Here is a 16,080-nt window from a genome sequence, read left to right as displayed (position 1 = left end):
GGGCCCCTTCCCCGCCGTCCCCCCGCCCGGCCCGGAGTCGCGCCCCCTCCCCGCCGCCATTCACCTCCCTCCGGCGGCAGGGGGAGGCGGGCGGGCGCCTATCCATCCCCGGGCGCGGCGGCCACGCTCACTAACGTGCGGGTCCCCGGTAAACAAGCGAGGGAGGGCCCCGCGGGGCCCCGCACGCCCCATACAGGAGCGCGGGTGGCGGCGGGGGCAGCAGGCAGCCTTGCTGGGGGGGGGCTCACCGCGGCCACGCTCCTCTCCCCGCCGCTCGCTCGTTCCTTTATTGCCGCGTGGCGAGCGAGCCCCGCCGGGGCCGGCTTCGCCCGGGGGGGCGCGGGCGCTGCCCCTACTCGCCGCTAACGCCAAACGCCCGGATCAATTAATTTATTTAACTAAAACCGGGTAACAGTGCGCCTCTCCGCCCGCCCTGGGTGGCATTTCCTCGCCGCACGCGAATAGCCGCTGCGGGGGCCGGGAGCAGCCGGGCACGGGGGAGCGGCGGCTCCCGCGTGTTTCGGGGCTGGGGGGGCGCGATGGGGGCGCGTGAGGCGGGGGGAGCGTGGGGGCGGCCGTGCGCGTGGGCGCGGGCTGACACACCAGGTGGAGGAGTGCGCGTGCGGCGCGAGGCGGGGGGAGTCGCCGTGCGTGCGTGTGCGAGAAGGGCTGACGCACACACGCGTGTGTGTGGGTGTGCGGGGGGGAGCCTGGCGCACACGCACGCCCGGAAGCTCCGCTCCGGGGGCGGAGGGCCCCACGCCAGGCGGGTCGGCAGCACCTGATGGCCGCGGCCAGCGACGCCGATGTCCACCCGTGTCCCGCCCGCCGGGCTGCCATGGACGGCGGGGGGCGGCACAGGGGCTCAAGCCGGGTGCACCGGCTCGCCCCGCCGTTCCCGCGGCCCGGCGCGCTCCGGGCTGTATGCGCGGAAGGCGGGGAGGGGGGGGCGGGTCCCGCTGTGCCTGAGGGGGGCCGGAGGCTGTGGGCGGGAACACGCCCGCCGCGGAGGGGACGGAAAGGGGTGGGGGACGAGGCTCCCGCCACCCAATGGCGTGACGCTGCCTCGCGTTCGAGGGCCTGCCCCACCGTTCCATTGGCGGTCGGTGCCGTCTTTCGCGCGGCGCGGCGGCCAATGCGGGGCGGTGCCGGCGGCGGCCGAGCCCCGCCCTGTCTCGGTGTGTGAGCGTCTCGGTAAGGCGGCGGTCACGTGTTGTTTTGCTCTTTAGTTGGGGCACTCGGTGCGCGATGTGTTACTTACGGCGAAACTCCCGCCGGCGCCGGCAGCAGCAGCGGCAGCAGCAGCGGCCGGAGAGCGGCAGCGGCGCCGCCGGTAGCCGAGCCGGGGAGGACGCCGGGCGGCCGCCGGCAGCACCCGCTGCCTAGAGGCGACGGCGGAGGACCCCGCCGCGGCTTCGGGCTGCCGCGCTCTTCCCGCGGAGGAATAACTTTATTTTACTCGCTTCACTCCCCGCCCCCCGTTCCCGTTTTCCCGCGGCGCTCGGCCCCCCGGGTCCCGCTCGGCAGCGGCAGCAGCGAGAGGAGCGGGGCGGCTCTCCTGCCGCGGGGTCGGGGATGGCGAGCCCCGCCGTGCTGGGGCTGCTGCCCCCCCTGAGCTCCCCGCCCGGCCCCAACCTGAACAACAACAACAACAACAACCAGGGCGTGAGGAAGTGCGGGTACCTGCGCAAGCAGAAGCACGGCCACAAGCGCTTCTTCGTGCTGCGTGGCCCGAGCGGCGGGGAGGAGGCGGGGGGCGCCCGGCTGGAGTACTACGAGAGCGAGAAGAAATGGAGGAACAAGTCCGGGGCGCCCAAGCGGGTGATCGCCCTGGACTCCTGCCTCAACATCAACAAGCGGGCGGACGCCAAGCACAAGTACCTCATCGCCCTCTACACCAAGGACGAGTACTTCGCCGTGGCGGCCGAGAACGAGCAGGAGCAGGAGGGCTGGTACCGGGCGCTCACCGACCTGCTCAACGAGGGCAAGGCTGCCTGCCAGGGGTCCCCCCACCGCCACCTCGCCTCCCCCTTCTCCGCCTCCTGCGGCGCGGCCGCCGCCTCCCTGGCCGCCGCCGGCGAGGACCTCAACTACGGGCTGATCACCCCGGCCGCCGCTGCCTACCGGGAGGTCTGGCAGGTGACGCTGAAGCCCAAGGGCTTGGGGCAGAGCAAAAACCTCACCGGCGTCCACCGGCTGTGCCTCTCGGCCCGCACCATCGGGTTCGTGCGCCTCAACTGCGAGCTGCCCACGGTCACGCTGCAGCTGATGAACATCCGCCGCTGCGGCCACTCCGACAGCTTCTTCTTCATCGAGGTGGGGCGCTCGGCGGCCACCGGCCCCGGCGAGCTCTGGATGCAGGCGGACGACTCGGTGGTGGCCCAGAACATCCACGAGACCATCCTGGAGGCCATGAAGGCGCTGAAGGAGCTGTCCGAGTTCCGGCCCCGCAGCAAGAGCCAGTCCTCCTCCTCCTCCTCCTCCGGAGGGGCCGCCGGGCCCGGCGGCAGCGGCGCCTCTGCCACCCACCCCATCACTGTGCCCGGTCGCCGGCACCACCATCTGGTCAACCTGCCTCCCAGCCAGACCGGTCTCCTCCGCCGCTCCCGCACCGACAGCCTCGCCGCCGGCACCGGCACCAAGTGCACGCCGTGCCGGGTGCGGACGGCCAGCGAGGGCGACGGCTGCCGGGTGGGCTCGGTGGCCGGCAGCCCCATGAGCCCGGGCCCCGTGCGGACCCCCCTCAGCCGCTCGCACACGCTTAGCAGCGGCGGCGGCGGGGGCCGGCAGGCGGGGAAGCTGCTGCCGGTGCTGGCCGGCGGCGGCCTGCAGAGCAGCCGCTCCATGTCCATGCCCGCCTCCCACTCGCCCCCCTCCGCCACCAGCCCCATTAGCCTCTCGTCCAGCAGCGGCCTCGGCTCCGAGCCTGCCCACCCGCATCACCCGCAGCGCCCGTCTAGCGGCAGCGCCTCCGTCTCCGGCTCCCCCAGCGACGCCGGCTTCATGTCCTTCGACGAGTACGGCTCCAGCCCGGGCGGCGACCTGCGGCCCTTCTCTTCCTCCTCCACTGCCAGCAACCGCAGCAACACCCCCGAGTCGGTGGCCGAGACCCCCCCGGTGCGGGACCCCGGGGGCGGCACCGACCTTTACGGCTATATGGCGATGGAGCGGCCCCCGAGCGGCCGCCTCTGCTACCGGCCGTGCCCCGACGCCGCGGCCGAGCGGGGCCATCGGAAGCGGACCTACTCGCTGACCACCCCGTGCCGGCAGAGGCCCGCCCCGCCGCAGGTCTCCTCCGCCTCCCTCGACGAGTACACGCTGATGCGCGCCACCTTCGCCGGCAGCGCCGGCCGCCTCTTCCCCTCCTGCCAGGCCGGGGCTTCCCCCAAAGTCACCTACACCCCCTACCCCGAGGACTACGGGGACATCGAGATCGGCTCCCACCGTAGCTCCGGCAGCAGCAGCACCAACCTGGGGCCGCCGGCAGGGGGGGGAGGCGGAGGAGGAGGGGGAGATGACGGCTACATGCCCATGACCCCTGGCGTGGCCGCAGCCTTAGGGCAGGGAAGCCGGGGGAGCGACGACTATATGCCCATGAGCCCCACCAGCGTATCGGCCCCCAAGCAGATCCTGCAGCCCCGGGCGGGGGTGGGTGGCGGGTCCCCCGGGAACGGGAGCAGCTACAAGAACAGCTCGCCCGGGGAGAGCTCCCCTGACGACAGCGGGTACATGCGGATGTGGTGTGGCTCCAAGCTGTCCGTGGAGAGCTCGGACGGGAGGCTGAGTAATGGCGACTATATCAATATGTCCCCTCGGGACCCCCAGCACGGGCCCCAGGCTCCCTCCCTCACCCCCCCGGACTTCTTTTTTGCTCCTTCAGGGCACGGTTCCAGCGAGCCCCCCAAGCCTGGCTGCTACTCGTACAGCTCCTTGCCCCGTTCCTACAAGAGCCAGGGCCTGGCAAAGGACAGCGACCAGTACGTCTTCATGAACTCCCCGGGGAGGACGATCCCAGAGGAGGTGGCGTGTGGAGCGGGCCAGTCGCCTGCGGGCTCCTTTGCCCCCTCCAGCCACACGGTGCCTTCTCCCCTGCGGCACAGCCGGACCGAGAGCTTCCTGAGCCAGCGGTGCCAGCGGGTGGCCCGGCCCAGCCGCCTCTCTTTGGAGACCTTGCGGACGATGCTACCCTGCATGAACGAGCACCCTCTGCCGCCCGAGCCCAAGAGCCCCGGTGAATACATCAACATTGACTTTGGGGATGCTGCTGTCTATTCTCCCCCCTCACTGCCCGCTGACAGCCCAGCCTCCTCCCTGGGCTCGGGCACTGGGCAGAGGCGCTCCCCTCTCTCTGACTACATGAACATTGACTTTGGGTCACAGTCGCCCTCCCAGTCGGGCACGGTCTCGGTGGGCTCCCTGGAAGCGCTTTCTCCAGGCTCTTCCTCCAGCACCAGCCAGCCCGATGGGCGCTACCTGAAGGCAGCTGTGGGGGTGGCTTGTTCGTCCAGCCCATCCGACGGTGGGGATTACACAGAGATGACCTTTGGCATGGCCACTACCCCACCGCAACCCATCGTTCAGAAGTCAGAAAGTGCCCGGGTCACCAGCCCCACGGCTGGGGTGAAGAGGCTCACCCTCTCTGGGGTTGAGGCTTTCATTCTCTCCAGCCCTCCCCCAGACCCCAACCGGGGGGCCAAGGTCATCCGGGCAGATCCCCAGGGGCGCAGGAGGCACAGCTCGGAAACTTTCTCCTCCACCACCACTGTGACCCCCGTGTCCCCCTCCTTCGCACACAACCCCAAACGGCACAACTCGGCCTCAGTGGAGAACGTGTCCCTCAGGAAAAACGAAGGCCTGGAGGAGGAGCAGGGTAGCAGCCCCATGTGCCGGGAGACCTCGGCCGGCTTCCAGAACGGCCTCAACTACATCGCCATTGACGTCGTGGACGGGACCCTGGCAAGCTGTGACAAAGCCAGGTCGAAAGCCAGGCATGTCCTGAACGGGGGAATCAACAGATTGGAGATGAGCGCCTATGCCAGCATAGACTTTCTGTCTCACAACCTGAAAGAAGCGAGTGCTGTGAAAGGTGAGTAGCTACGTCTGACAGTGCCTGCCATGCGTGTTTGTGCTTGGTGTTTGTTGCTCACCGCGGGGTTGTGTTTTGTCAGGTAGAGCACTATCCCTCCTTGCTTTCTTAAAAATCTCTTTTACCCCCAATGTGTCCTGTAATAAACAGTCCTGGAGGAACTCGCTGGCTCTTTGTATAAGAAAAAGTTTAATTTTGGGGTATTTCTTCATATTTTAATTCAACTGTGCTATTATTATGAGCGTGTACTTTCGGGTCGTGTCTCCCCACCCCCACCCCCCCCAGAAGCTAATGTTTACACGGTTACTATGTTTGGGCTGTACTTCAGAGTTTTCTGATGTAAGATTTTGGAAAATGTGACCAGAATAGTTTGTGTTAATGCGGCTTCTAAATACTATTTAAAAATGTAAAATGACTGAGTTAAAAAACTCAGGATTGTTAGACTGGGGACATCAGGTTACAAAAAAATTCTTGGCTCTCTAGCTGGGAAGGTCAATCATATCAAAATGAGAAAGATAAATTTAATATCTTGGTTTTGAAATATCTTCTCTCTTGCAAAAGTTTAACAGTAAATCGCGCTGAGCATGGAATGTGAATTTAAAAAGAAAATAATAATTCTTTCCAGAAGTCACTGTATGCACGCGCTATTGCATGTTGTATCGCACATTTCACTTAAAGGCCCACCCTATGGTGGCGTGTAACTATGTCCCAGCTGGCGGCTCAGTCCCAGCATGAATGACCAGTTGGTTGGCTTGCTTTTACACGGATTGCAAACGCTGGGTGTTCAAAGGCAAAAGCAAACTGAAGAAATCTGAAACTTGGGGTGAGAGAGAATTCAGGTTTCAATTATGTAGCTGTTCCTTTCTTGAGGTGCTAGTTATGCTGTTTGAAAGAAGAAAAAAAAGAAACAAAGAAATACACACACATTTACACAACATCCCAAAATAGCAACCCGCCTCCTCGTAGGGAGTGAGAATTTTTACACAACTGGGGGCTGGTTGGGGAGCACACAGAACAGCCGGTCTGTCAGGGATTAAAAGTCAATGATGAGACACTGTAGGGATTTTCTTTGCTCTTGAATATATGCAAGATGTGGTACTTTAAACCCGTATGCATATATGGCTGTGCTATCTACGTTTATGGGTGTAGCTAGGTGAAACAACATACCACCTAATAGTAGTTGCTTGGAGGGGAGTAGGTACTGCTCCTGTATTCACAGTGCTGATAGAGGTCACCAATAATAGGCAAACAGCGACAGTTTGCAAGAGCCACTTGCAGGGTTGGTTTTTTTTTTTTCTGTTTTCTTAGTAGTTAGTGGATTTTGAAGAAGAAAATATTTTCTCTTTTGATAGGAAGTACAGGAAGATGGAAAAGATGAGAGATCCACCGTTTGCAGAGCAAGCTTTGAACCTAATTAAGACGAGAGGATTGTTGAATGAAATGTCAGAGTTTGAAAGCATGAACTCTTATTCTAAGCGACTGGAAGGGTTGAGGGCAGAGTGTTACTTGTTTGTTGCTTCTAGTTTTACTGGGGTCGTTTTCAGGATCCCTGTGGCTTGACTTAGAGCGGTGGGGATGCTGCAGCTCCCCCTGTCCTTGTCCACCCTTGGGATTGTTTTCCCGGCCACCAAAAAATCGTCACGCCCTTTGCTTTGCAATCTGATTTTTCACAGAAACGAGTTTTTCTTGAGCCACCTACAGCCCCAACCGCAAAGCAAGCCCCATGTTGGGAAAGAGCTATTTCCACAACGTTCCCCAAACTGCTGACCCTAAAGCAGGGTGGGGGTGGAGGTGGCGGGAAGCGGGCACCAGTTACCGGGAAAACCTGGAGTGGATGGCAGCCTGGTCACCATCCAGGCGAAAAGCAGGATAAATGGGGAACCCGCTGTTGCCCTTCCCATCCAGTAAACAAAAGGCTAATGCAATAAACATAACCCTGTTAATTTGGTACACAGTGTACAGAGGAGGGGGGGGGTGTTGGTTCTGCCATATATTTGTCAAAAGGGTGGTTATAGGCTTGGCTTATTTTAATATTTAATCTGCATGCGTGTTTATTTTTCCTCTTTTCCGTAAGCTTGTAAATGCAGACCGCAGCGAGAAGTGGTGCGGGGAAGCCAGTTGAGGTTTACTCTCTCTGTAGGAGGCAAGGCTGTCTTCACCACCCTGCTTCCCTGAGAAGCGTGCACGCCTGCTGGGCTCAGGGATTAATGTAGCCAGTATCAGCAGGCCAAGGCGGTAAGGAAAAACCTTACACAAGCATCAGCAGGCAGCAGCACGCAGGGTTAGGTACCAAAAAACAGGGCTTCGGGTTAATTGCAGGCAAGCTGGGGAAGTCATAGCACAAAGAAGGAGAAATCTTATCACAAAGGACTTCATCAGCGTAAGTTGAATCAAGTCATTAGCTTTTGCAAATTTCCTAGTTTTCCTTCTGGTTTTCGTTGGGATTTTACACTGAAGTTTGTTTAAAAAAGATCACCAAGTATTGTGCCAGTGTATGTGAATTTCAAACACTGTAATTTGGGAGACTACTAAGAATTTAGTGTTTTCCAGAGAAATACATGCAATTTAAGGAAACTGTATTTTGAGCATAGGCAAGATTATTTTAACACAGTAATTCAGGTAGAGTTGAGAGAATCTAATTTTCTAAAAATTAATGGTTTGCACAAAAGATAGCTTATATATAATCAGCATTGTTTACTTAGTAGTTTGCACTTTTTTCAAATTTTGTTTTTAACTATATTAGCAAAGTTAAGAAGCTGTACTTCTTCAAAAACCAAGAGAGGTTTCTAACAATTTTAAAACAGTGGATAATCCACATATATTTAGTGTTTAGAACAGGAGAATCTCAAGAGATACAGGGTATACAAAGAAGCTCCTTGTAATTACCTTCCCAGTAAATTAATAATTTGGTTTGTGTAAAATACATGTTAAAAACCAGTTTGAATTCTCCCTGAATGTCTGTAGCAGTAGATGTGTTTTCTTGTGGATAAGTGTTTTAAGGGAAATTATTTGTATATTTTAAAGGTGGCTGGTTTTCACATGTAGCTTGTCTCTCTGCTATCAGTAACTTGCCTCTGCTGTAGGGAGTGCTGTGCTTTTGGAAATCTCTGTTCATGTTATCCTGTTGTGGCAAGAGAAGTCAGTGCATCCACAGCTGCTGTCAAAACAGAAAAATTAAAAAGGTTGCTTGAAATTATTGGCTCATTTAGTTTTACTGTGTTCTGAAAGTGTGCAAATATTTAAGAATTGGAGAAACACTTGCCTTCATCTGATGTGTAAATAAAATACTGTTGCTGGTTGGTTGAAACTTGTTACTTGCTGACAATTAGCCTTTGTTCTTAAATTATGACCTTTTTTTTTTGGCTTAAAAACATATGAACTGTGTATGGTTTTCATTATTTATAGAGACATTTACATTCATTTTTCTCATATAGTGTAATTTATTTATTCCAGTATATTTATGACAGTTTACATCCAATAATGATGTGACTTTTTATGGTGGATCTTAGCTCCATTGAAATCAAATGGGAGTTTTGTTTCTATTTTGGTGGGGTTAATATGTGTAATCGTGAAAATCTTAAGTAAAATTCCTGTTAAATTTAGTGGGTGTATAACAGGGAATTTTGCTTAATTGAAAACACCGAGCTTTGGTGGCTTATCTTTTAATTTGTTTTCTTTTCCGTTAACAAAATGCTTTGTAACTTGTACATGTTTCTAGTAGTTGGTCTAGTTTTCTGAAACTGAACAAATACTGTGTGTAATAGTGCAAAAAAACCCTGAGGGTTGTTCTCCTCCTATGTTAGTTTCCTTTGTCTTGATTTATTTAAAGAAGTAATCATCTGTAATGCATCAACTTAAGATCATAACAAGGTGATTTTTGATAATAATGACCCCCCTGCCTTGTCAATTAGCTCTTACTTTTGTGAGGGTTTTATGATTGCACCTAAACAATAAAAAGCCTATCTTGAGAAATCTCTTCCTGTGTCTTTCTAATGGCATTTGAGATTATTGAAGACATAACCCTTGCTTCCTTTTTCCTTGGGATTGCTTTGCACAGTGAATTATATTACTAATTTTTTTCTCCTCTGATATGCTAACTGCCATTAAGTTTTGGTTCTTAGAGCAGCATGAGAACGTTTGTCTCTAACAAAACTTGTATTCATTTTAAAATGACTTGTTAAAAGTATTAAAAGAACTATATGCTGTGTTAGAAATCTATACATCTTTTTAAATTTTTTTTTAATAAATCAGTTGTAGTAGTTTTTTATTGCAAGTTCTGCGGGAACATCAAAATTAACAGCAGAAATAACTACATTTAATACCTTACGTAGTTTTATTTTTTAAATCTCTTATGATTAGAATTAAAAATCTGAGGTTTTATTTTAAAACCTCTAGAAATTCATTTCTTGTCTTCCAGACTGCATTTTACAGCCGGCCAAACCAAAATGGTTAGGTCTGAACCCAGCAGTGCCACTTGTGAAACACAAAATGTAAACTGAAGTTATCTGAGATTAAATGAAGCCTTTGATATTTTAAATCATGTTTATTATACGGATGTCAGCTTTTTACAAGCAGATAGAATATTAAAATGCGTAACATCTATTAGACTTTTATTTTGCTTTTTATACTTTATGTTTAGCTATACTGCTCTTAGAAAGAATGTCATGGTTACTTTGAGTCATTTAAGATAAATTGTTATAGACCAAGTTGAATGGTGGATTTGTTCTAAAATGAACCAGTACAGTCATTGCTCAAGGCAGAGGAAATGCTTAGGTTGATGATTGCTTCTGATTACATGATTTCTTTCAAGATAGCTACAGAGACTAACATTTGCTTCTAAGTAAAATGGATAAAGGAATGTGTGAACAGAAAGAGTATTAGGACATGTTTTATACGGTGGTTTGTTTGTTTTTAATAAGGAGAAAGTAACATAGGTTTCTTTACGGTTGATTTACTATTATTTTAAATAGCGTTAATTACACTGGAATGTTGAAGTGGTTTAAAGGTTGAAACGCAGCAAGCATCCAAGGAAAAATTAAGCTAGAGTTCGTGTGTGTAATCTAACTTTCCTTCCTATTAGGCAGTTAAATGACAACATAGGTACATCCAGGTGTTTTTTGTTTATATCAGATTTTCTCTAAAGCACTATTTATGTTAATATGTTTCTTTCTAAAGTAATAAACACATAAAGAAATGCCTATATCTGGGGTCTTTTCTTTTTCCCAATTTGTTGAGGTATAGTATGCTTTTATACTGGTTGTCTGTATGTTTTCTCTTTGTGCCTAGGTGTGTTGTGTATTAGTTATGATACACTTCAGCAGAGTTTGTGGAAGTTTTAATGTTATGTCGGTGCAGTGTGTGTAATGGCAATTTGAAGTGAGTATATTGACTGATGTGATAAATTGGGGTGTGTAGTTATGAGGGTTTCACAACACTGTTTTTTGTTGTAGTTTCTTACAGTGTTTACTTAGAAGTGGTCTGTGTATACACAGAGATCAGGAGCACCCGTTGAGTTTTTAGAAGATGGTATGGTGACCCCAAAGTTCATACACGATTTGTTTGTGTGTCTGTTGTCTGGCATGTGGTTGTTTTTAAAGTTTTTGTGCGTATGTATGCAGAATGTCAAGAGTGACAGCCTTGAAAAGCCAAGTTCTGCTCAGGGGTCCCCTTGCTGCTGGTTGTTGAAAAGGCTGGTTTTCCTCCTTCAGCCTTTCCAAAGGCTTTCTTGTTTTGTTTTTTACACTTGTGTTTGTCTGAACTGCCTTTAGCTGTCCAGCATGTGGGCATCTTGGGTTAGTCAGATTGCCAGGCGCTCACAAGAAGCAGCCGCAGTAAACAGAGCCAGCAAGGGTGACTGCTCCCATGTCTTTTAAATGCAAGTTACAAAGTAGCCCAACTTCTCCCCTGCACCTCTGTCAGCTGTAGAAGAAACCAGGAATACTGGTTTACATTGTATTTGCAGTTTCCACACTTATATAGGTAGGACGAATCCCTTTGTTGCAGGGTTGTAGGTGTTTATATTTAAAGCAAGCTTTTAAGGTTTACGTATTATAAGCCTGATCCAAACCACAGAAAAATCACTGTAAAGATTACATCTTTACAGAACCTCACCTAAAAAATACACTTAATGGAGCGTTAAAGCGTTAGCATTTGAGGCGCACCTAAAGACAGCAGTAGTGTGTAAACTCCTGTGTGTTGCCAGTTAGACAGTAATGAGTAACTTTCCTGAACAAGTATGATTGCAGCGACTAGTCTGGTAAGTGTGTGCACATTTGCATGGAGTTGTGCTATTGCTTGGTAGCTGAGGTGAAAAATGGGCCACTAAACTAGCACTGTTGAGAAATCCCTTTGGAAATGGATTTAAAAGACCAAAGACTATACTCAGAGTTCTGTTACTATCCAGGGATTTTTTACTCTCAATTTTTAATTTTTTTTTTCAAAACAGATGTTCTGAAATTTTTAATGAATTGATGGTGGCCCAAAATTGTGTATAGATGTATCAAAAATAGTGATTGAAAAAATCTAGTTCCTGCGCACAGTGAAGGGCAATATGCTCTGGAAAGACGTATGTTACAAGTTAACAGCAGGGAAATACTTTCCAAAATAAACATCTTTGATACTAGGGTATTTGTTTGTTTGTTTTCAAATCAAGGCTTGCCTGTCCAGTTAAATAAAAGTTATTTTAGAGGTTGTTTTTTATCTCAGTAAATCAACCACAGAAATAGTTAAGTGGGGGGAAAAAAAACAACCCAAGACCCAAACCTAAGCCCCCACCTCTGTTGGTAACATCTACATTGCAGAAGAGTAATGCAATAGCTTGATTCCATAGATTAGGAATGATTCAGTGTTTTGTTTACATGATTTGTCAATCCCTTCAGCATCCTAGAGGAGAACACTTCCTTCCTGGCAGATGGCAGCCCCAGGGCCATGCACCTGCCATTACAAGCAGTACGCACTAGTAATCTACCCCAGCATCGCTGTTGACAAGAGGCTAATGATTGGAGAGTGTCTGCCTGACAGCCTAAACAAAATAGGAACATATTTGTCCTTCAGCGAGGGTCTGAGGGATCTTAGGAAGGACAGTCAGGACGGTATACTGAAGAATTACAATGGAATTTAATTTAGACCTCTTTGGTAGTATCTGCAGTGTGAGCCACTTTTGGGATAGTGATGCTGCAGGAAGCAGACGATGTCTGAAAGAAGGGATTTTCTGTTTCTCTGGCGGAGCGGTAGCTGACTTTGTATTAATTGCTCTGTGTGGATGGGAGGAAGGCTTGCATGATTTAGCTGGCCATGCCACAGTCCTCTGCAGCAGAGTCTGCCCTCGCTGGAAGCAGGGGGAGAGGTGTGCCTGCACAGGGTTCTGTCTTGTACTGGTAAATGTGGCCAAAGCAGCGTCGAGAGTCGGAATGTCTCTTTAGTTGTTTGAGTGGTGTGTTTGGTGCTCACATCATCTTCATGTTTCCATTTCAATAGTTTGATTTGTAATAGCGTATGTTTTTATTATGTTATTAGACCAGGATCTCTTATTTCATCTTTTGTTCATTTCTCTTATGCATTTATGTGTGTTTGCTTTTCTTCTTTGAAATGAGTGTGGGTGACGTTTCTAAGGGACGCTACCCAAGGCGAGGGTATCTTTGAAGTAGGCCAGGATGTTCTTTGCTAAATTTAAAAACTACCCAAATATTACCCAGAGTTTGTAGAGTATTAAGCAGGATTACATGACGCACGGATTAGACATTGTTGAGCAGCTTGTTTTTGTTTGAAGGGGTCAGAAATGGAGGCACCAGGGCTTTAGTGTGATGCCAAAATAGCAAACTTGCTGATACCAGTAACAGCAGAAGTTTCTTAGAAACCGTAAGGCATGGTGGAGAATTTTCCAAGCTTTTCCAAGTGATGCTTTAGTAAAATCTGTTCGATACATGCCATGATGATGAGTGTACGGTATGAAACTCATTGTTCCATTGGGTCTCAATTTCCATATCTGTTTCACAGATACTTTAAAGCAGACTAAGAACAAGTGCTGTAAGTGCAGCTTGAGGGAGAGGATTTTGCTTCTCTTCAGTCAAAGACAAATCAATAAATCATTCCAGTAACGGTGGGAAAATCATGTCAATGAAATAAGATCTAAGCAGTTTTAGGTTTGCCTCATGTTGTGTCCTAGGCAGTATATTATTTAAAAACAGTATTTAAGACAGTCCTAATGTCCAGTTTAACCCCTTATTAAATTGGATAGCATTGTCAAAGTAATGTATGGAATGAGAATTTGGAAGATTTTGTTTTTTCTTTGGATCTAGGCTTTTGCTCACCAGAAGTCACAAGATGATTGAACAAGACATCTGACAGCCTTTTTGGGGGAGAGTTAGGTTTAACTCTTATGTAGGAGACAGTAATGTTTAACAGTTGCTCAAGACAAGAAAACAAGAATGATGCTGGCTTAGTCTGCCTTCACTGATGGAGATAATTCAGGCTATAGAAAGTTATTTGCAATAACTGGTAATGTTGTATTTTAGCATTATTTAAAAGAGATAAGACTAGGATTGACAAATGGATGCAAACCTCATCAGTTTTGTAGTTAATGCAGAACCCTTCTACATCACCAAGTTGACTGCTTCAACTACAGTGGTCTCTCCAGTGCTTGAATTATTGAGAAGTCATGGTATGAATTTCCTCTGTAGTCTTTTTACCATGTTCTCTGATACTGATTTTTTTTTTTTTTTTTTTTTTTTTTCAAAAACTCAGTGAGTGTTTTTAGTTTACTTTAAAAGGCAGACGAATGTCAGGTGATGTATCTAACCAAAATTTTCACCGATTCCCACACAAGAAGTCTTTTTTTGTGTAAATGAGATTTGGATCAGGAAGGTGGAGGTAAAATTTTTCTGTAAGGCAGTTGCACTCTTTTGTGTTGTAACATCATTTGATTTTGTGATGTAAACATTTGGTAAAGTTTATAGGAGGGTGGACTTCCACCTTTTACAGGATAGGAGGGTAGACTTCCACCTTTTACAGGTTTCAGTCCTGAGTAATTATTTCTGCCAAAAGTAATGAAATATAACTATAATATTGACTCTTTAACACAACAAAAAGTTATGCTTTTGTTGTAACAATCTTGTACAGAAACTCTTGATAAAGATTTGTGATGTTGATTAAAGTTGTTTGTGAACTACAAAAATTCACTTCATAGTGAAATTATTTACAACTGATTACTTGTGGTCTAGTATAAAACTTTGATTATATATCTTTGGATTTGGAATCGAACTTGTATAACGTAATGCAAGGGTACATAATCCCCTCGGTGGTGAAGTTACAGAATTAGTGCTCATGGCTTTAACAGTAGTTAGAGAAGTGGTTATGTGGAGGAGAATTGGAAATAAACACACACACACACACATGATCCTGAGGCACAGAATAGTTGAGAGAATTGGTCATAAACTTAAAATGGTTAGTACTTACAATGTTATAATCCCAATAGTTTAGCAGTTACTCTCACAAATACCAGCAAGAGTTTCTAATGTGCACCAAGGAGTGCTAGGATAATATAGCTTTCTCTTGGACGTCTATGGAAAGGTAACTTATTACACTGTTCTGTTTTAATCTTTAAATGTCAAATAGAAATCTTGTCAAGATAACCTTTTTAACTTTAACCATAGCTGGTGTATTTTAAAATAAATAGCAGATTGTGTGGTTCTAAATAAATAAATGGGTAGTACTGAGTTTTTGAATGTTAGCCAATAGGATGATTTCCAGATACAAATGCACCAGTGTAATTTCAGCACTGTAAGTTTAGATTTCTAGTCCAGGCCCTCTCTTAATTTTTTTTTTTTTTTCCTGTTAGTATGAATGTTCAAGTGACAGTAATCTAAAAGCTTTGTAAGATACGGTAACATGAGATTTCATCCATTTGTTTTTTTAAAAAAAAAAGTCTGAACTTCATAGTAGTGAAATAGGTGGACATTTTTATTATTGATTTTAAGTAGAACTATAATTCAGCCCTCAGGAAATAAATTGATGGACTTTCATTTTAATAAAAGTACACTTGACTGTGCTAGGAAGTTGAAACAATAGACTTGGATCTTGCAGCTTGAGTGAGCACAGTCAAGCTGGTGTGCCTGAACACGGAGGGAGCTGGTCTGTGCTGGGAATGAGCTGTGTAGGATGTTTGGATACCATGCTGCTGTTTGACAGAGTCGTTGCAAGAGGTCATTTGTAGTGTTCTGCCAGTCTGAAATTATTCCCTCAGTCCTGAGTCTGCCTCATAGGTCACAAACATGGCAAGCTTTAACTTGCCATACTGGCCATGTGGATGCTGTGTTGTCAATATATTAAGAGAAAATACTGTGGCATTTTGTATTCTTCTCACTCCTCAGTAGATCTTTTCCATTTTCTTTGTATTCATAGATTGGCTGTTGTCACTTCTACAGTGTGATAACATTTCAACCATACTATTTTAAAAACCATATTGAGAGTTATTTTTGGTCGTGTAGACTCAGGCTTGTATTCTCCTTATTTTTACTTTGCCAAAGAGTATAATTGTATTGATTTTTACTAGTGATTTCCATGTCGTTATAGTTCAGCTTGCTCTGTTTCCTTAATTAAGCATAGAAGAAGAAGAACGCTGAAGTTTTAAACAAACTAACAAAAAAAAGAGGTGCTGGTACTTGAGAGCATGTACCTGAGGAATAGCGAGCTCTTTTGAGAACTGATGCGTAGGAGTTAACTTTAGACTCTCCACCGCAAGCGGATTGAAGCATATACATCTTGTCCTTAGTCAGGTATCTGAACTCTGAAGGTATTCTTAGCATTTCCTATTAGTTTGCTTTAGATCCCAGCCCCTTTATCTGATTTTCCACTTGTCGTCTTGAGGCTTTTTCCCATATATTTTGTAAAGGGCCACCTGAACAGCCAACTCTTCTTCTTTCCACTATGGCGGCAAAATTCTGTTAAGTTCTGCTGAAGATGGCAAAACAGTAGACAAATAAGTCTTTTACTTGAAC

The 16,080-nt window shown here is 48.2% G+C and overlaps 1 protein-coding gene across 2 annotated transcripts in view; it reads left to right on the top strand.

Moving 5' to 3' along the window:
• Positions 1 to 1,206: 1,206 nt before the first annotated feature.
• The window catches only part of IRS2 (insulin receptor substrate 2), a 31,700-nt gene continuing 16,826 nt past the window's right edge, over positions 1,207 to 16,080 (top strand). The window contains exons 1-2 of one of the 2 annotated variants that reach the window (XM_037377324.1): positions 1,207 to 5,086; positions 6,439 to 10,286. In XM_037377324.1, the coding sequence (XP_037233221.1) occupies positions 1,576 to 5,086; positions 6,439 to 6,464 (3,537 nt within the window). In that variant the 5' untranslated portion in view covers positions 1,207 to 1,575 and the 3' untranslated portion in view covers positions 6,465 to 10,286. Of the gene's footprint in view, positions 5,087 to 6,438; positions 10,287 to 16,080 lie in introns of those variants that run through there. The other variant, XM_037377325.1, reaches the window with a different exon arrangement.

Source organism: Falco rusticolus, chromosome 2 (assembly GCF_015220075.1).
Source record: "Falco rusticolus isolate bFalRus1 chromosome 2, bFalRus1.pri, whole genome shotgun sequence".
Lineage (NCBI taxonomy): Eukaryota > Metazoa > Chordata > Aves > Falconiformes > Falconidae > Falco > Falco rusticolus.
This window is presented reverse-complemented; position numbering and strand designations above follow the sequence as displayed.